The 20,112-nt window shown below is 34.9% G+C and overlaps 2 protein-coding genes across 5 annotated transcripts in view; both read right to left on the bottom strand.

Annotated features, from left to right (window-relative positions):
• The window catches only part of LOC135683290 (notchless protein homolog 1), a 125,685-nt gene extending 109,869 nt beyond the window's left edge, over positions 1 to 15,816 (bottom strand). Inside the window, exons 1-14 of the mRNA XM_065198504.2 lie at positions 15,704 to 15,816; positions 13,274 to 13,409; positions 12,151 to 12,322; positions 10,993 to 11,038; positions 10,491 to 10,570; positions 8,232 to 8,308; positions 7,424 to 7,521; positions 6,802 to 6,838; positions 5,949 to 6,104; positions 5,644 to 5,682; positions 5,140 to 5,271; positions 4,307 to 4,403; positions 3,703 to 3,808; positions 2,874 to 2,916 (exon numbers count right to left, since the gene is read on the bottom strand). Coding sequence (XP_065054576.1) covers positions 2,874 to 2,916; positions 3,703 to 3,808; positions 4,307 to 4,403; positions 5,140 to 5,271; positions 5,644 to 5,682; positions 5,949 to 6,104; positions 6,802 to 6,838; positions 7,424 to 7,521; positions 8,232 to 8,308; positions 10,491 to 10,570; positions 10,993 to 11,038; positions 12,151 to 12,322; positions 13,274 to 13,409; positions 15,704 to 15,711 — 1,227 coding nt within the window. The 5' untranslated portion in view covers positions 15,712 to 15,816. The remainder of the gene's footprint in view (positions 1 to 2,873; positions 2,917 to 3,702; positions 3,809 to 4,306; positions 4,404 to 5,139; positions 5,272 to 5,643; positions 5,683 to 5,948; positions 6,105 to 6,801; positions 6,839 to 7,423; positions 7,522 to 8,231; positions 8,309 to 10,490; positions 10,571 to 10,992; positions 11,039 to 12,150; positions 12,323 to 13,273; positions 13,410 to 15,703) is intronic.
• Positions 15,817 to 17,221: 1,405 nt separating this feature from the next.
• The window catches only part of LOC135683288 (uncharacterized), a 53,011-nt gene continuing 50,120 nt past the window's right edge, over positions 17,222 to 20,112 (bottom strand). For all 4 annotated transcript variants that reach the window (XM_089109414.1, XM_089109415.1, XM_089109416.1 and 1 more), the window contains 2 exons: positions 19,346 to 19,522; positions 17,222 to 18,793 (listed from right to left, as the gene is read on the bottom strand). In XM_089109414.1, the coding sequence (XP_088965540.1) occupies positions 18,663 to 18,793; positions 19,346 to 19,522 (308 nt within the window). In that variant the 3' untranslated portion in view covers positions 17,222 to 18,662. The remainder of the gene's footprint in view (positions 18,794 to 19,345; positions 19,523 to 20,112) is intronic.

Raw genomic sequence — 20,112 nt, 5'->3', positions numbered from 1 at the left:
TTGAATCGTAAAGCAAGCTGAAGTTTAAAAAGTCCATAGTATTGGTAAGGAATACTTATTTATATAAAGAGTGAAGATCATAAAGGTTTTCCAAGAATTTAACACAAGTTAATTTACTCAAGATATCAGCCTCTTAAGAGGTTTCATAACATGATCGGCAATCAATCTTACGTCACAATCAAAAATATGCATATAAAAGCCAGTGTCATTGAACAGTTTGCCAGACGCAGAAAGATTTTTGAAGAGATGGAGGCCAATCAGCCGGGGAAAGGCATTGCAGAGAATTAAATGCCAGGAACAACAAAAGAAGAAAAAGTATACAACGACCATGGATGGTATTGGTAGGTGTTAAAAATTTCATTGAAGAGAAACCTATCTTCATAAGAAATCTAAAATACAATAGAAGAAATGAAATTAATTCATCGATGGAAAAACTTGAACAGTACATTGAGTAAGATTCGGATCGGGAATCGAACCGAAATTGGAAAAATTTATAAAAGTGAAAGAAGCATCGTTTACTTATAGATATATGAAGTTTTGATCGTTACGGAAGCTGAAGATGGAAATAGTTTATAAAATGGATGTAATATCTTTTACTTATACAAACATAGAGTTTTGATCGCTAAGGAAGCTGAAGATGCAAAAATTTCATGGAATGGATGGAATATCGTTTACTTATACATATGTGGAGTTTTGATCGCTATGGAAGCTGAAGATGACAAAATTTCATATAATGGGTGGAATATCGTTTACTTATACATATATGGAGTTTCGATCGTTACAAAAGCTGAAGATGCAAAAATGTCATGGAATGGATGGAATATCGTTTACTTATACATATGTGGAGTTTTGATCGCTATGGAAGCTGAAGATGGAAAAATTTTTTATAATGGATGGAATATCTTTTACTTATACATATATGGAGTTTCGATCGTTACAAAAGGTGAAGTTGGAAAAATTTCATGGAATGGATGGAATATCGTTTACTTATAGATAAAGGGGGATTTATCGTTACAAAAGCTGAAGTTGGAAAAATTTCATGGAAAGGATGGAATATCGTTTACTTATAGATAAAGGGGGATTTATCGTTACAAAAGCTGAAGTTGGAAAAATTTCATGGAATGGATGGAATATCGTTTACTTATACATATGTGGAGTTTTGATCGTTACAAAAGGTGAAGTTGGAAAAATTTCATGGAATGGATGGAATATCGTTTACTTATACATATATGGAGTTTTGATCGTTACAAAAGCTGAAGTTGGAAAAATTTCATGGAATGAATGGAATATCGTTTACTTATAGATATATGGAGTTTTGATCGTTACAAAAGCTGAAGTTGGAAAAATTTCATGGAATGGATGGAACATCGTTTACTTATACATATATGGAGTTTGAATCATAAAGAAAGCTGAAGTTGGAAAAATTTCATGGAATGGATGGAATATCGTTTACCTATACTTACCTGGATCTTGATCGTTACAAAAGCTGAAGTTGGAAACATTTCATATAATGGAGGGAATATCGTTTACTTATAGATATATGGAGTTTTGATCGTTACAAAAGCTGAAGTTGGAAAAATTTCATATAATGAGAGGGAATATCGTTTACTTATACATATATGGAGTTTTGATCGTTACAGAAGCTGAAGATAGAAAAATTTCATGGAATGGATGGAATATCGTTTACTTATAGATAAATGGAGTTTTGATCGTTACAAAAGCTGAAGTTGGAAAAATTTCATGAAATGGATGGAATATCGTTTACTTATACATATGTGGAGTTTTGAGCGTTATGGAAGCTGAAGATGAAAAAATTTCAAAGAATTGTTCAGATCGTTACTTATAGATGTATGGAGTTTAATGAATGGAGCTAAGACACAGAATGACTACGATGGATATTGGAATGATGTGTATGTAGGTTTGAAAACATATTTTTTTGTATCTGACTTGTTGATGCAGGGTCCTATTTACTTTAAATTGCAAAAGCCAATCAAAACTCTTTCACTTGCAATGATTATAATTATAATATAATTATTACAAATCTTTTTCTCTTTCATTTTGACTCTTTCAAATCTTTCATCAAATATAAAAACACTTTCACTTTTAAAATATAATTACAAATCTCACTATAACCGGCATCTTGTAAAAGATTTATTTGGCATGATTCAAGTATAGTTGCGCGTGAAATTAAAAGTGGAGTAGTACAGAGTTAGTCCATGTTTTGCTCCTACAGCAAAAGATGCAATAGATGGTACGAATAGGTATAGAGTACCGAAGTGATGACGTCATAAAAATACCCATTCGTACCATCTATTGCATCTTTTGATGTAGGAACAAAACATGGACTAACTCTGTACTACTCCCCTGGAATGTGGGAAGCTTAGAAATGAGATATAAGTATTGATAAAACGCATTATAAAATAATCGATGGTATTAATAGCAGTAAATATGAGCTGAAAGTAATTGTGAAATTACAAAATAAAGGTTAGTTTGACATGTACTGTTGGAAAGCGATATGAAGGTGACATGATATCATGGGACATGAAAAAATTGTGGGCATAAAGTTGCTTTTAATCTCGATTTGTATGATCATTGCGAACTGCTTCAAGAAACATCCATGTTTTCTTTGCCCTTTACCTTGCATAGTGGCAATGGTTAGAATATTGTGGATTGAAAAACTGCCCTCTGTCTAGTTTTATTTCTATTTATACTGGGAATGACTGATTAAAGAAATACGCCTAATTAAACGAGGCAATAGGGAATGAATCGTTGATATAAAAGTCTTTTTCCAACGGTATTACCTCGTCGAAATGTTAAGTGCTTAATTAAACATTTAAAAAGAAACAAGTTATCATTGTTGATATTCAACATACCTGGTAGACGGACTGGACATGTCCACGGAATGAAGTGATATACCTTAAATAAGAACGTCGATTGTTAAAGACTCATAAGATAAACTGACGGTTATAAATTGCGTGCGACTGAAAACAGTCCATACCCGATTAAAATCGGAAAATGCACATTATTATCCAGCTTCATTCCTACAATAAACAATTTAAATTCTACGTCATAAAGATTAAAAATGTAATTCGATTTGAAAATGTGTCTAGGTTTGTGCCTTTTTAACATTCTCATTCGCGAAAAGACAACTAATAACTAACTTGTAATTATTTACGAAATGTTTCTTGCTGTTCATTTATAATTTTGTGATTGATAAAGTTTTAAAATTTTTTTGCTACAGATGAAATTTTGCTTTACCAAGTAAGCAGTGCATCCAGTACTACTTATGGACTATGTCGTGTCTGCCATCGTATGTAAGTAATAGACAACAGTATGATTCAAACGACAATATTTTTCAATGGGAATTTTCATGTTAGTAATTATCATCATTAAAAAATGAAAAATTTGCTGTATTTGTAACTGAATTTCGACAGCCTTTATGTAACAATGGTATGGGCACAGTGGATATGAGCACAGAGACGGGGGATGTTACAATATAGCCTCAAAGTCGTCATTCCTTACCCAAACTTCTTATAATTTGCCCAGCCTTTATGTAACCATGGTAGGAGCACAGTGGATATGAGCAGAGGGACGGGGGATGTTACAATATAGCCTCAAAGTCATTCCTAACCCATATTTCTCTTAATTTGCCCACAGTTCGAATTAAATAGATATAATCACTACAGCAATAGAGCAACATACGTTCCAGTCTTCCCATCCCAGAGTTTCACTGACTTGTCGAATGATCCACTAACAATCAATCGGCCATTTGGAGAGAATTTGACGTCATTTATCAAAGCTTGATGTCCTGTGGGATAAAATGATTTTTGGGGAAAGCTTTTCAACCACATTAGAAATTTAGTTGGTTTAAGGTTATACAGCCGTTGGCTAGCTGAAATCGTTATTGCTTAATTAGGAATTTGACCATCATTCATTGCTTCATTCTCCGAGTAGCGTTATGTCAAAACCAGTTAAAGTTCTCCGTACAAATAAGAATCATTGTGTTAATGCTTGTTGCTTTTGCTTTCATAAAGCTCTTTTTATAGCGAGAATAACGAAATTACAGCACGAAGCTGGAATTAAAACTATGCCTCTCTACATATCTGGAAACAGCTGTAGAGAAAAAGGCCTAAAAGCATGATGGGTAGGATGGTTATGAAGTAATGAACCACCTGCTCTCCTCATTTTTTGATATGTAGGGTTTGTGCATTTCAATAGCAAAGATATCAACTTTCAACTAGGCTTTTAAATCAGAATACCGCCTGTATATGACAGAAGCTAGAAATTGACGTCTGTGAATTCAAACCTGTCATTCTTGCCAATGGTTTCTTGTTATCCTCTGGTTCCCAAAGAAAAAGCGTAAAATCATCTGAACCGGATACTAGCTTCTCAGGACCATTTCCCTGCACAGAAACACAGTTATAAGTAATACAAGACAAGATCAAAAATGCTGTAACAAGATGAAGTATTATGATGATAAACCAGTGCACTGGAATAGCCAAAACATTACGTAAAACTCTGATGATTTTTTTTCAATTGAAATTTCGTGACGCGGCTTTTTAGTTCTATGATTTTTTCTACAGCTTTGTTGCACTTAAGATTTTTCCTTTTTACATTTTAAATTTTTCATCTTTGCAAGTCAAAAAAACATTAATAAAGAATGAACGATAATAACGTTAACAGGAGCATTAGGAAATACTATAGCAGGAGGTACCTCATATAGGTTGCACCTTGAAATGCATGAAATATATTGAAATGGGAAATGACAAATCCTAATATCTCATACGTAAGAATGATTTTTGCAAGACTGTCAAGCCAAGTCATTATAGAGTGCAATTGAAAAACTATAGCCACATATGAAAATTCATATGCATGCTTATGGTTTTTCAATTAAGGTTTTTTACAAATGACCATATAAAAAGGATATTCGCTTTGACTGATTGAAAATGTAAGTGAAAAAAATAAATATACGAGGCAGACAAAGCTTTCAAAAAATAGTTTCTTTTTTACAAGTTTCAAAACAGAACAACTGCTTAGAGTGATTACATAAGCTTTAATCTTTTGGTAAGGGTTAGAAAATTCAAAATACTCTATTTTTTTGAGGGTACACAACTAAAAAATGTTTGAATACATATATACCTTGGCAGCATTGTATCTATCTAGAGCAGTTTTTCTTATTTCCTCCACACTACCCTTTGGAGTTATACCTTTTTCAGGCTCAAAAGCTCCAGTTCGGATTGCATAATCGGTATTAAGAGCCATAGTATTGACCTATAAGATGCAAAAATGAACAAAGCTGTTAACATACTAGAAATATTTTTGGATACATCCAAAATCAGAGAAATAAACGAGATGGCCCGGGGCACTTTCTAGTTCTTTCGAACGTAAATAGCTGATTCCCAATAATGTTTAAAACAAGTAAAACCGTTCTCAAAAAAAATTATATTGAAATTCTTTTACCTCCGGGGATAGAGAAAAGATCCATGAAATTAGGAAGGTTATCCGGGGGTAGGTATATGGGATCGGGAAGACGCAGCAGAAGAAATCAATATTTTGAAATCAAATACAATCAATGCGGAAATGGAAACTATAAATGTACAAAGAAGCATAGGGTTCTATCCAAAAAAATGTAATAGTACCAACCCAGTGTCCATGACCTTGTAACGTTCTACATAAGACGCCCTAAAAACATTGAATATGTGTAAGGAAAAGCTCTGACGATTGTATTATTCATCATTATAGTGTAATTAGAGATCAAACCTTAGGATTTGGCTACAAATTGCAATACAACAAATTACTGATGATGATGACAAGGTTTTAGGATGGAATAATTCAGATCACGATGATTGTAGCGATGGCAACGGCAAATATGATTGTTCGTTGTGATGATTATGATTATTATCATTTTTACGATCATGCTGATGATGATGTCACTAGGTTGAACTTACGTCATTTGAGCGCCAAACTTTGATCGTCCTGTCTTGCGACGCTGAATAGATGAGACCATTACCACCCCAACGAATACATGTGACGCACTGGAGGTGACTTGATAGCGAAATCAAACACTGGGATAAAATGACATCCCAAATTTTGATTGTTGCATCCTGTGGCATAAAACAAAGACAAATTATCTTACGTACAAATGAAGCATTCTTACGCATAAAAAAAATAAAGCATCCTTTTCTCTAATTTATTTAACTGTTTAGTTCCGATTAATATCTGTCAGTTATGGATAAAGAAGTCCACTAATGCGACAGAATAATAAAAAATAGTTGGAAATAGAAGTGTCTAAACTTTAGATGTGGTATTATACAAAAAAATTCACAACTTAGAAAAGTTAATGTTAGCAATATATGAAGAATAAACTAAAATAGGGAAGTTGATGAGGGAAAAAAGGATGAGGAAGGGGAGGTGGTGAAGGAAGGTAGAGAGATAGCAAGGGAATGACAAGGAGGTAGGAATAATAGGAGATGGGGGAGGGAAAAGGAGCGAGGGAGGAAAGAAAGAGAAAGAAATTAAGAATGAAGGGAAAGGGAGATTTTACTTAATATTTGCAGTAAAAAACAAAAAAACGTCGAGACTTGTGAGTCACAATTTACTTTCCTAAACTTTGAAAAGCTGTAGCGTCTTTCAAAAGACCATGTCTCACTTGGGTGTCTCTATCTTGTCGGTATCGTCAAATTTGATATGCATTTGATTTCAATGAATAAAATATTGAAATAAGCCCTAACAATCCTCGAAAACGATTGTAGATTGGAATTCAAAGTAAGGAGGAATCGCCAAAAACCTTAAAATGATTACCTTTGAAGCACTTGCAAGTTTTCTGCATTCAGGATTACTAAAATTCAATAACGTTGTATGTCACTTAGAATATCCATTTAATTCTGCTTCTTGTAGCAAGGAAAAATATGGCAAAGAAAAAACACGAGATGCAATTAAAATGTTAAAACATTTATTGAGCCAGCTAATTCCATAAAAAATACATGTAAGTGAACGAATATAGCAAGTTGGAAAAACTGTCGGTTTGCTGTCTCACTGGAAGAATGCTCACAATACAGATGTCACTATTTACTTGTAGAGCAAAATCATTTCACAAACAAAATCACTTGGATTGCTCCAAGAAACTACGTTCTATGTTAGCCTGAAATGTACATAAACTCACATAGCTTTAATATAAAAAAAATTCAGACCCCCGTCGATTGCCACTTTCTTTCGAACTCCGAATCTCATAACATCTTGATGAACAAGGGAAAGCAAACCACATATTTGGTCCTGCAACGGCTGTTTTTGGTGCAAAAGAGGTAGACATGAAAAAAAAACCATCGAGTTTTTCCTTTAAAACTAACATCAACTACAGCGGAAAATTTCAAGCAAGTTCAAGACATTCTTTAGACAGCAAAAAACCTGAAACAATTCAACCCACCTGTGGAGTGGCTCCCAGCTCAACCACGTTATCCATTGCCTGTGTCCAGTCAAAGTTTTGCCTATTTGCTGGCCATTCAAAGGGTCCCATATCCGTAACTTTGATTAAAAACAAAACCAAATACTGTACTCAATTTAAAAAAGTCATTTTATCACTAAATAGGCTTGTATTAGAAACTGTTACTTTGCATCTACAATGTGAACATTTTTAGTATATCAACAAAAAAGCTCCCAGCAATTCTTCATACCTCCTTCAAAAATTTGTCAACCAATTTTCAGAAAATACCCACATTACATTGGATAAGAAAAATTGGATTGTGGCTTTCTTGTAAACTCAGGAACAAGTTGCTTTCAAGAACATAATCAACTCCTATATTATAAATGAAGCATTTCAAATCCATCTTTAGCTAGAACGACTTCATTTGAAAATTGCACGTATCCTCACTCAGGCGTTTCCCGGACAGCAGAACAGCTACACTTTTTACTTGTCGAAAAGCAGTCCTGTATTGCCTTATCCACAGTTATTACCATAGTATCACCAAAATAGAGGATTGAATTACAGACCTATCTAAAAGGCGTCATAATAAGTTAACTCTCAAAAAAATACAAATTCACAAGGCCCATCGCTCAGTCTGGTGGAAGAGCCTGAAGCAGCTGCGTGATCCTTTATTCTCCTTCGAAGGTTCTTATTACGAATTATCAAAGCATTATAAGGAAAATATCAGGGGCAGAGCTCACCAACCAGTCTAACCCCATTAACCACTTTCCATTACCCTTCTCCGTATTTAAGTAAGATAGAAATAAAATACCTCGCAGTTTTTGCAACCGGATGCCAGTTTTTTGCCATCTGGGGACCAAGACATTGCCAAGATCCAATGCTTGTGCCCTTCAAAATAAAAATGAATATATCTGATAACACAGGTCTGATAAAAAAGTAAAAGCGCTAATGAAATATGAAGGGGGGAAATCATTCTACAGAAATCTCATTCACTTGGTGGAAGTCCTCATCCTTTTTAAATTCCCATGCATATCATACTGAACACAAAGGTTCTTGAATAGGTTTTAAATAGGTTCTAATAGAACTAATTTTAGTTCAGCATAGTGTTACTTGTGCTGTTTTATATATGTATGAATAGACCATTTCGGAGTTCATGATGGATTTTTATTTTTTCGATAGCTACAAATCGCTCAGGTGGGGACAGCCAGCAAAAAATCATGGTGGAGAGAGGCTGTTCTTCCACCATTTTGGTAGCAAAGCTTCTTTGGAATAGATAAAATACCTTTTTAATGAAAAGTTTGTTGATTAACAACGGGCCTTGTTTGAGCTACAGAAGAATATACAAATCTGGATGAGACAGGCCGCCACAGCCTTTGCCGCACTGGATTCATGGCTCTCTGTATACTTCCACAGCCATTTCGATTCGGTGCATATGGTACTCCAAAAAAACGGTTATGTGAGGACTAAAGCAACATTGTGCATTCAAAAAATGTGTTCGAGCCACCGAGGGGAAAACCAGTCTAAAAAATCATATTGTTTTGTCTGAAAATCACCAGAAATCCTTTTGTTTTATGGAAAATTTCGTACGCTATTTGCAATAGTGAATTGCCCCCTCGCATGCCACAAACTGGAAAAAATTTTAGGGGGGGGGGGTTGGTTGAAGCCACAAACTATAGTATATAACCTAAAAATAGAGTTCTCTCAATTTTCTTACACGTGTTTTATAAGAACAACCTTTATAAGAAACTTCAGGCTGAGATTTGCCAGAAAATAAGAAGAAACAAGGCAGGCTTAAATTCAAGAAAACTCAAGAAACAAAATACTAGCAAAAATTGAAAAATGAAAGAATAGCAACAGAAAAAACCGAAAGCGATGAGCAAAATATCAAGCATATGTTATGTCCGGATACTACTTTGCACAGGGACTTCCATTACAAAAATAAGAAGCACGCAGGACTGAAACTACCCGAAATAAGAAACGCTTGGCTGGAACTGACGCTTCGCCGAAAAAAGGCGAATCCCCCAGCCCCCTGCTGGTCTCGGGCCTCTGGGTGTTTCAATGAGGTGAATAGCGTATTCTATTCACCTCATTGGGATGTTCTGTGCTTAGCTGTCATCACTTGCCAATGAATAAAACAAAAAGCCGTTCCCGCAATAAATTATTTCTTAACATTACGTCATTTTTGTTATGGCTACTGTAACTATGTTGCTTTGCCATGGTGCAATCCAAGTGAACTTTGAATGAGTTGCTAATAATAGAACTTTCGTCTCTGAGGATCAATTTGATTGGTCATGCAGAACAATAGCGGCGAAGGATATAAATTGTTTCCAAGAACCTCAAAACTTCAGCTGATTGCCAGGCAGCTCCAGCAGCCCGAAGGTTGAGCCGCCATCGCCAAGATGAGGTCCGACTGGAAGTGGCTGCTGACATGGATTCCGATAGAACCCTAACTGATGATATCACGCTTACTTCGTTTGATTAGTCTGCTCAGACTAAACAGCAACTGGTCTGCGAGCTCAAGTCGCCAGCGTCCACGCCATCACTCCAGAGTGCTAAGTGGATGACTTGAGATTTCAAAGGCCCCCACGTCTTCGTTCGCCTATGGTTGTGTTTATCACCCCTACATAGCGCACAAAGGCATTGGGGCTGGGTTGTCTCGATAATTGTGAGTATTGCAACACGTTGTTTACTTCGCTGAAGATGGAAACTATCGAAGAAACGTCCACTTGGTAATTGATTGGCCTAGCTAGATTTAATCAATCCACTTGGTATGGCCTAACTAGATTCATCACCAGCTCCAACTCGATCTTTCCTCGTATCTTCATTTTGGTCACAACCTCCTATCCCGAGAAAATTTTCGCTAAGAGCCTCCATGTTTGCCCAATTTACGTTATTTTAAAAGGTAAAATGGAAAACATAGTAGAAACGTCAATCCGTTGTTCACTCGCATTGCAGATTGTTGCAAATAAGTTGGAAACAACGATATTTTTTGTTTGCCAAAAGATTTAGGTATAAACAACAACTTTGCCCCAAAACTACAACCAGGGCTGTAAAATGAATTTTTAGGTACCTTTGCAAGTGAACTGTGGAGTTTCTGTGTTTATATCCCAAAACCTGACTGTTGTATCACCAGAGCCACTTGCAAGATGTCTGTAAAAATAATATTCCCCTAAAATAACTATGAAATCTTCAGAGCCAATAGGAAAGGAAAACAAAATAAGAAATTTTGCACAGTTATTAAGTTTCTAACAGGCACTGATTTTTGTATGTTTAGAGCAAATCGCTCTCTGTCTCAAAAGCCCAAGCAAAAATGTGCTTTTTAGGAAAGAAAGCTAAAACATTCATCAAAATCAGGAATGATCTTAACTCAACATTGCAGCATGAAAAATGCCTACTGATTACTTTCTTACATAAGGATTATCTGAAATCTTCCATTGGCTTGTCATGTGAAACAGGCTAGAAAAAGCCAGCTTTAACAATGTTCAGATATATTTGCCCAGGAAAAAGTCTATCAAACAACCAACTTTGGCTTTTCATGTGACTCAATTTCTAAACAGTGTCAAATTATTTACCTTCCATCTGGGCTAAAGCCAATAGAAATTACAGCTTCAGAATGACCTAAAACAAATCATATTTGCACCTAAAGGATTCAGTTGATCAACTGTAATGAACACAATTCTGTTTAAGTAGTTAAACAAAAATGGAATCAAATCCTGAAGTCACATGTCAGCAAGTCAGGAGTCCTGTCTCAAAGTCTAAGGATATTGTCAATCTAAAAGTACAAAAGCCCTTACTGTTTTACTAGGGCTGCAGTACCGTAAATCCTCGAATTAGCTCCCTGTGGGCTTATTTATTTTTGATATTTTTAGATGGGGGCTTATTGGAGAGGGGGGCTTATACAAGGGGGGTGGGTTATAAAATTATTGTAGACAATAAGAAGACATTATTAAAAGACCTTGTTTATTTTAGTAGGAATTTCTTTATGAGCATTCAATTAATTAGTACCAAAAGTACAAATTTGTTGTGGTAATCAAATAAAACGCCATAGACAACCTCAGATGGCAAGAACCGTCAAATTGAGGGGTCCAATTTGAGAATATATGGTAGCAGTGGGGGCTTATTTGAGGGGGGGGCTTATTAACAGTTTGTAGTTTTAGAGTAGGGGCTTATTTGAGGGGGGGGCAATTAGAGGATTTACGGTATCCACAGAGGAACTATAATTTGTAAGAATATGTAAAATGTCTAGCTATAAACACTACACAGTATAACTAAGATATTTCCAAAGAAATCTGTTTGATGGGCTTTGGGTCGAGACTTCCTTTGAAAAATCATTGTCCAAATAAATATTAAAATAATAATATCAACAATATTGACTGTTTGTGGTAAAATTTTTGAATAGTAAAAGAAGTGGATGGTAAGAAAGTGTTTTCTGAGTTTTTAACACTAAAATCATTTTATATAAAAAGTTTATTGGATACAGGGTTAAAGAGGGGTTGTGTGCATAGACACACAACCATCAATGATACTATAAGTTTGAAATATGTGATATATCAATGCTCTTGAGTCTGAAGTTACCTCTGGCTAAGACAGATAAACCAATGAACAAAATAAAAAAATGATTTATTGCCTTAGACTTGCAGTGGCAGAATCCTATAGAATGATATACAGGAGGAGGTATAATCAATAAGAATACAAATACAGAGTTCAGTTGAGACTCAGTTCTTGCCTACCTGGTATGGTACTCGTGCATCTTGTCACTGCTCTAACCTTGAATACAGCCTGTGGCTGGTAAACAATTTCCAAAACTTTCTCAGTTTCAACATCTTCTTTTTCCAGAAAAGAATCAAGACTTTCAACTAATTCTTTCTCATTAACAAAAAATGAATACGGTATTTTTTCTTCCTAAAAACAAAATGAGAAAGTTACTTACTACTCCTTATAAAAAAGTTTGGTTCTGCAGTTTATAATTGATGACTTCAAACGTTTTAGGATCACAAGATTTCTGGCTTACATAAGAAATGAGATGTTTGAGATTAGAAGACAAAACAAATTTTCCTTACTTCATGTATCATGGAATGAAAGTTTTTATTACTTCATGCTTCATCAGAAAATTGAAAAAAGAACTGATCATGTTTCGAAAAATACCTTTGTCAGCCTGATATTTCAACCCTTGATATGCAACAATGTTAAAAACAGATGTTTTATTTGTGGAAAAAATGGGGGTAATGATGGAGATTATAATCAGAAAGGGATGAAATAAATATTATGTATGTAGCCCAAGAGGAAAAGAAAGCAGGTGTGACTTTGTTTCTATTTATCTCAGGTTCATTTTCCTGTTGATTCTCAAAAAAGCAAAGATAATGCAATCTTTCTTAAACTTACTGTAGTCTTATGTATTAAATACATGAAATGAGTTTTATGGATATAAAATGAAAGATTAGCTATTGTGAAGAAATTATTGAATGATCTACTGTGTGCATATAAAAAGATTCAGTGAAATGATATGATATCATAAGATATGATATGTTGAGCTATATGCTAATCCTTGTGCTATGATTTTAAAATATTCTTCATGCAATGCTCTCATGTCAAAGAACTTCAAAAATTGTTGCCCAGTTTTAAGCTAAATGAATGCATTTGAGAATAGAGAATGGCAATCTGTATGACAGTCACATTCAAAGATTGTAATAAGAGCAAATAATCAGGCAACAATTCCTAAATTCTAAATACCAAATACATAAAAAGCTTTCTATTTGAAACCACCTTTAACAAATCAGTTACACATCTGGTTGTGCTTTGTTGTGGCAGAGAGGGCCTCAAGATTAGCTTGACAAATGCCTACAATTAACTTACATTTTGTAGCAATGCATTACAAATCAACTGCAATTTTTCTGGTGTGACATCAGTTGGCAGGTCAAATGGTGCACATGGGGAATTCCCAAACTCATCTTTTAGTTGTGCAAGCAACCGTCTATCATTTTTTGTTTCACTGAAAAAGAAAGGATGCTTGAATACATGGGGGTTGTTAAGATTTTGGCATAAGAGGAGCCAAATTTTTTTATAAACATATAGAAATGACTATATCAAAAATAACATTCATACATATGTAGGTAACATACAAACATGATTGAGAGGGTTAAGAGGCAACATGTGCTAATTCTTTGACTTAATACAACTATACATTGCAATATACACATTGTGAATATTTGTTCCACGATCTGCAAACATTTTGGTTTCTGGGACATACTAGAATATTTAGGGGGTCCTAGGCTCCCTGCCCCCTTTTTGGCCCCTCAGCTTGAAGAATTGGGCAGCAAAATCTCAAGAACATAGACTCAATCACTTTGAAAGAGGCCAAGGTGAAATGAGTGCTAGTAAGAAATGTAAACTAATGAAAAAGATTTGAATTTTCCTTTAAGATAGAGCAGCTGACCCAGGTTTCTATTTGCAATGCCTTCCTTGAAGACAACATCATAGAAAATAATTCCAAAAGTATGAATAATGGTAGGGAAAAATGGATTCTTGACTCATTCATTTGATGAAGAAGCTTCCAAATAAGTTTTTTTTGTTTTTTGGAAAAGGAAGAACCAAAATTATGAATAACCCATAGGTCTTACAAGTCTCAAAATAATGCCCCACTCGAATTAAGACACTGCCACTTGTTGTCTTAACTACCAAAACATATAAATAAGAACCAGCTCTAAAAGGGTTGTTATGTTATATTGCATACAATTACATTGTAGTAAAATGATATTTCAAATGTTTCCCATCAAGAAACATTGATCCATTTTCAACTTGTTCTCTTGCGATTGTTTCCAAAGTAGCACTTCTGTTTTTTAAAAGCTGGTTGAGTTCTAAATAAATTCTAGTAGGAAGGTAGCTGACTTTTACAACCAAATGTTTTTTGCTTTTTGCTTGACTCAATATGTCTCTATAAATGATTATATGGTTGCAATTTTGAAATTCAGCAAGCACATCTAGCCCTAAACTTAGCTATTGGCTAACATTAGGTGTAAGCAAGAGATCTAGAAATCTTTGCCAATAAAGAAATTGCTACTTTGTAATATTTCTAATATCAAGCTCTTAAGCATGAACCAGTATTAAAGCTTTGTGTTATACTTATATTGTCTTCTCTGTAAAGTGTTTTTAGCAGTTTTGGACAACAATAAGTTCTCTTGTGAAATTAGTAAGTTGTCAATGAATTATAAATATTATTCAAAACAAATTATATTTAGTGTGGATATAAAAGGCAAGGGAGAGGATACAAAAACCTTTTTATTACAATTTTATTCAAAAACAACTCTGCCTGTGAAAAGACCATTATAATGTGGTAGATGTATCCAAAAATTGTTTTTTTACTTGTTTAGCTATACAACACTTTTCCTTATTTGAAAACTCTTCAACTCCAATTTCCTGTACAGAAGCCTTCAATTACTCTCAAAGCTGCAAATCTAGGTTGCATAAATATAATAACAACATTACTTCTAGGTTGCATAAACTTTTCAAACCAAATTTTAGGTAAATTTTATCCTCAAGGCAGTCCTCTGTAACTAGTATCATGAGACAAAAGAAAAAATATGTATAGATTCAGTATTTGGAAAAGCTAAAATTAGGCAGAGAGACACAGTTGTGTTAGAAGCTTTTTTGCTGTCTTTTAAGTCAAATAAAAATAAGTCCTTAAACACAAACCAATTTTTTTGCATTGAAATAAATTATGGCAAAACATTTGCCTGTGAAATTGGAAGTCCTATTGAGATTTACCATTACATTGATAGAAGAAATCCTCTGCAACTATCTACTGACAACTGACAGAAGTTCTCAGCTACTTCTTTCATTTTCATTTTATCTGAAAGGTCTAATGTCATGTGTAACTTCTTTATTGACTCATACAACTGTTGGAATTATGATGATGACATTTACATTGCTACGTTTTAGTTACCCCGTCACAAGTACAATGGACACCTATTTGTTTAATTGATTGACGTGTTGTTGCAAGCAGTAATACTTCTATTGGTCCATCGTGTAGCACGATGTTCCGCAGTAAAGTCTTCCTGTTGTTGTTTATATAAATTTCTGCATTGAAAAGGTTTTGTTTGTTTATTTCTCTTTCTTAAAAGAGCCAAAAGTCTGCAGAATTCTAACAGCAATTGAATTTTCTTAATGAAAATAAACACTTTAGTGGATTAAATTCAATTTTTAAAGTTTTCTCGTCGCACTTTTCTGCCAACTATTAAAAAGTCTGTTTCAAAATAAGTCTTCATAAGATCCATAAAAAATTCTTACCTTTCCATGGTATGTCAATTTACGTTGTTAACCCTTTCTATCAACAATTTTTAAATTGGCCGGCTTGAACTGACCATGTGACAAGTTACCATTATGGATCTACCTCTTTTCCGTCTAATTTCCTTCGCAACAACGCAACAACGACTCAGAGATCACTAACCCCAATAAAATACTTAGGGGAGAGTTTTAGAGAGATATTGCCATGTTTGGCAAGGTGGGGGTCATAAAAAAGCAAAAATCTTCTGTTCCGCCCAATTTTTAACTAAAATTTGCTGTTCCGGTCATTTTAGCCAAAATTCCGCGTCCAAAAAATGTCGATAGGTGCTCCTGACCAGAAATACCAAGATTTGACCAGGTTCTTTTTCACAGAATAAACAGGCCCATAGACACTGGATAAACTGGATTATAGGGGCATGGATAGAAATATAGCTTTTTCTATACCTGCCTTACGAAAAACTGTCAGATCAAGCTTATAAGATCTGTTCTAAGATCTCCAAACACAATTTTCGCAAATTATGGGTATGTTGCCCCCCCCCCCCTGCCAACCCTGCCACCAGTGTTTGCGAGCCTAAGAATAACAGGTGAAAAATTTAGAAAGTCTATCAAAGCTTCTAAAAATACCGAATTCCGTGCATCTTTTGCGATAAAATCCGTGTTCGTTAAGTGTAAAGGATTCCGTTGTCCCGTCAATAAATTGCCAGATTTCTGTTATCCACAACAAATTTTCATCAAAATCCGTTGTTCCACAAACTCTTATAACCCCCAACGGTATTGGCAAGCAGAAATACCCATTTTTAACATAGCTCAAAAAAATTTTGCCCTTCAAATGAAGAAAAAGGAATCGAAGGGGGGCTTTCTGGGGGGGGTGATCAGAGAATCTCTAGATTAGAGACCCAATGTATTGAAGGGGCCGTGGACGAAAAGGCGACAGGGGTGGCGCCAGAAATAGAAAATGGGGGGGGGGCTCTAATTGACAGCATTATTAGACTAAAAAATCAACTTTTTAGAATCGTACTAAAATGCTTCACGATAATTCATGCCCATGATTTTATGGGGCACTCGTTATGCGGTACATTGGAAGGACCGACGAGAGAATGTCGGGAGCCATGGGTATATTTCAAAGAAGAGGCTTCCTTGCGAGCAGAAAATTTTTTGCAGCCACGCCCTTTAGATTAGCTTAAAATATATTTTAGAACATTTCTTTTAGTCACTTTTTGGTACCATTTTTAATTAGGATTGATTAATTCCAGTCTGAAAATGGAATTCATTACTTTATGAGGAACTATAGACCTTGACTATTTCTTGAGAAATTAGGAAATAAAAGGATTTATCGCACTATTCTTTTCTTCCATCTTAGCTGTGCCCCGATTAATTGTACTAGATTTTATCTTTTAATTTTTCTCCCTTCCATTGTATTTTTCTAGTACCTTTCAAATTCATTTACAACCGTGTTTTTTTTCCGTTTTCTCTTCACAACACTTTTTATCATAGTTTTTTGCCTATGGCTTTGTCTATTATTGACCAAACCAACATTTGCCCTATAAATTTTTTTAGAAATTATTAGCATATATGTTTTAATACTGTTTTATGTTACCTGCAAAAAAAGGCTGCTAGCAGTAAAAATTACTTCTAGGAACAATTTTTAATTTTTGCCTCTTTTTAAAATGTGATAATTTCCTGCACCTGAAGTTCGAAGTGCTTCCAAACCTTTTTAGGGTTACGAAAAAGGACTTCTTACATCATCTTTATGTCCATGAGCCAACGAATATAAAATATAATACTGCTGTAAGTCCTCATGTCTTTTGGTTCAAATTTAAAATTTTTCCCGAAGAATCTCATTGCAATGATCTACAGAAAAGACGACCTCAAGTGAAAAAACACAGACATTCCTTGAACGGAAAATTGTTGGCCATTTGATATTAAAACACAAGTATATAAAATTTTTTAAATCCTTCAAATAAAATATATTTAGTATAAAAATATAATAGTTAAAACGCCTTTGAACAGCAGATATCTTATAATAGATCGTTACATAACTTGAAATTATTGTGTGTTGTGTTTCTAAATGTAATAGAAAAAAATCCAATCCAGATTTGTTGCAATGGTTATTCTTATGCATATCGCTTTGAACAAAAAAAAATTAAGACAACTTGACTCTAAAGGGCCTAAATAAGTACTGAAAGCTGGGTAAGGTCATCTATACACAATACGGGAGAGGAAATTTGTCTCCAAAACAGGATAACGAAAAACAATTTAAGAAGGAAGAATTGTTGCTAAAAATTAAAAGGGCATAAAATAGGCGCTTCTTGTTTTATATCGACCCAATTTCAGTAATTAATCTTATGCTGCAAGGTAGGAATGCGAATCGCTTACTTAAATAACTATATATTTCCGTTCTAAAGCAGCGAGCTACAACCGTTCTTACTTCGCTGTAACTGTTCTAACTATAGCTAGAACTTCGCTTTGAACAGACAGGCCTTTCGCATACCATCACTTAGAAGTACGAATTTATAAAATAATTGTCGCTCGATTGAGATTAAGTGTTAGCAACTGTTTATAACAACAGCTTAATTTCTCAATTATTAAATACTCATTTTATTTATTAGTTTTGTCTTGCATCCTAATTGACAAATAAGCGTAACAGCAAAGCAAAAAGATACAATACAATATCACAACATAACTCTAATACAATAAGTTACATAGGGAAGCAATGTTTCTTATAAAAATATTTACGTTCCAAGCGTCTCTGACTCTGAATTGCCACAGGAGCTGAGCACACTCTCCAGTTGTCTTGATTTGAGTGTCAACAACTCTTGATGCGGCAGCACACTGATTTGGCCCAAAATATTAATGTTTTCATTATCACAATGCCTGCTCAGCTTGGTGATTGGTTTTTGTCTCCAATGTGATAGCTGTACGTCAAATATTTTGTTTTGATATCATTCGGACGAGCTTGCTCCTACCTTTTATTACAGAAACCGCAAGTGCTTTGGCAGTACCTTGCCATTTCCCTCCATCTTGACGTACAGAGACCTTTCCTCTTCCAGTCAATACACAATATACCAATTTTATCTTCACACTTTGAACCACCTTTGAAAGCAATTAATAATGCATTTGTTAAAAGCTCCTAGGGAAGACACTTAAGGAGTAGGAAATTTTGGCATGATGTTGAGAAAGTTTCCAATAGGTTTCGCCAATTGCCCTGTACCAGAAAACAAAGAGGCACACTGGACATCTATTGCTATTTAAACAGGGGCGGACACTTGCTCAAATTTGGGGGGGGGCAAGCATATTGCTTTATAAGATGATGTCATATTTCTCCATTGTTTTAGAACAAAAGATCACTGCATTCCAAAATATTGGGGGGCGACCATCCCCTCGCTCCCCCCAGGTGTCCACCACTGTACTCAGTACATTTAAAGTAACGAAGCAAAGTATTTGTTTCATTTGTATTTGCGAAAATAATTCGTAGCTAGTCGTTTTCTTAGCATGAAAGAATCGATGAAAACATAAAAAATGAATCATTCTGTCCCTTTTTGTCAAACTTGATTAAGACCGTCTTAGCTTGATCGTGAAAAAAACTTGCTTTACAAAAAATGTAACTCCTACTATAAACAAATGCAATGAAATTACAATACTTACCAGTTTCACATTTTTCGGCACATTTACTTGGTGTATCGAAATTATTTTCGTTGCCCCCACAGCCGGAATACCTGAATATATCGCACCGCCCAGCAACTGCATTGTAATACCATCTTACCATCGTTCCTTTTTGGCAATATCCTTTGACAGCAGGCATATTGCAGATTGATTCATAAACTGTTAAAAAGGCAAAATGTTGTAAAAGGACTGCTTACTGATTTTTCTTTAGTCAATAATCTTACTGGCTTATGTGAGTAGCAAAGAAAACCTTGTTCTATAACCTCAAGAAATAGCCTGGTAAAGAAACGGGGGTATTGCTTCTTATCACACCTTGTTTATACCTTGTGGATACAAATACACTCTTTCTTTCATGAACCAGTAAATTTAAGCTCAGACTGACAGTTCTTAATTTTTTTCGAAAATCTGAGGCTGGATTGTTCTTGTTTTGTTCTTAAAAAATTCAGATCAAGCTAAAGCTGAGCTTCTGCAAAATGCAATGCTTACACTCGCACTGCTTACACCCTATTGAATCTATTGAAGCATTTCACATGCATAAGTACAGCGTATCCAAAAATAACTTAGGCAAAATTGATCAGAGCACGCGCACAAGAAAGGTATTGAAACCGCTTACGTGAAACCACTGCGCGCTGCTTTAGGATTTCACCGATTTGAAGAAAGGCGGAAACTGTTCACGTGTTTTTCTCTGTGCACAATTTGATTAGTCAACCGCTCGTGGTCGAGTGGCTGTAAGTCACTTTTACCTGTGT

Source organism: Rhopilema esculentum, chromosome 7 (genome assembly GCF_057945365.1).
Source record: "Rhopilema esculentum isolate cy_ngs chromosome 7, ASM5794536v1, whole genome shotgun sequence".
In the NCBI taxonomy this organism is placed as follows: domain Eukaryota; kingdom Metazoa; phylum Cnidaria; class Scyphozoa; order Rhizostomeae; family Rhizostomatidae; genus Rhopilema; species Rhopilema esculentum.
Note: the sequence above shows the minus strand (reverse complement) of the source record. Positions and strands in the feature narration are given on the sequence as shown.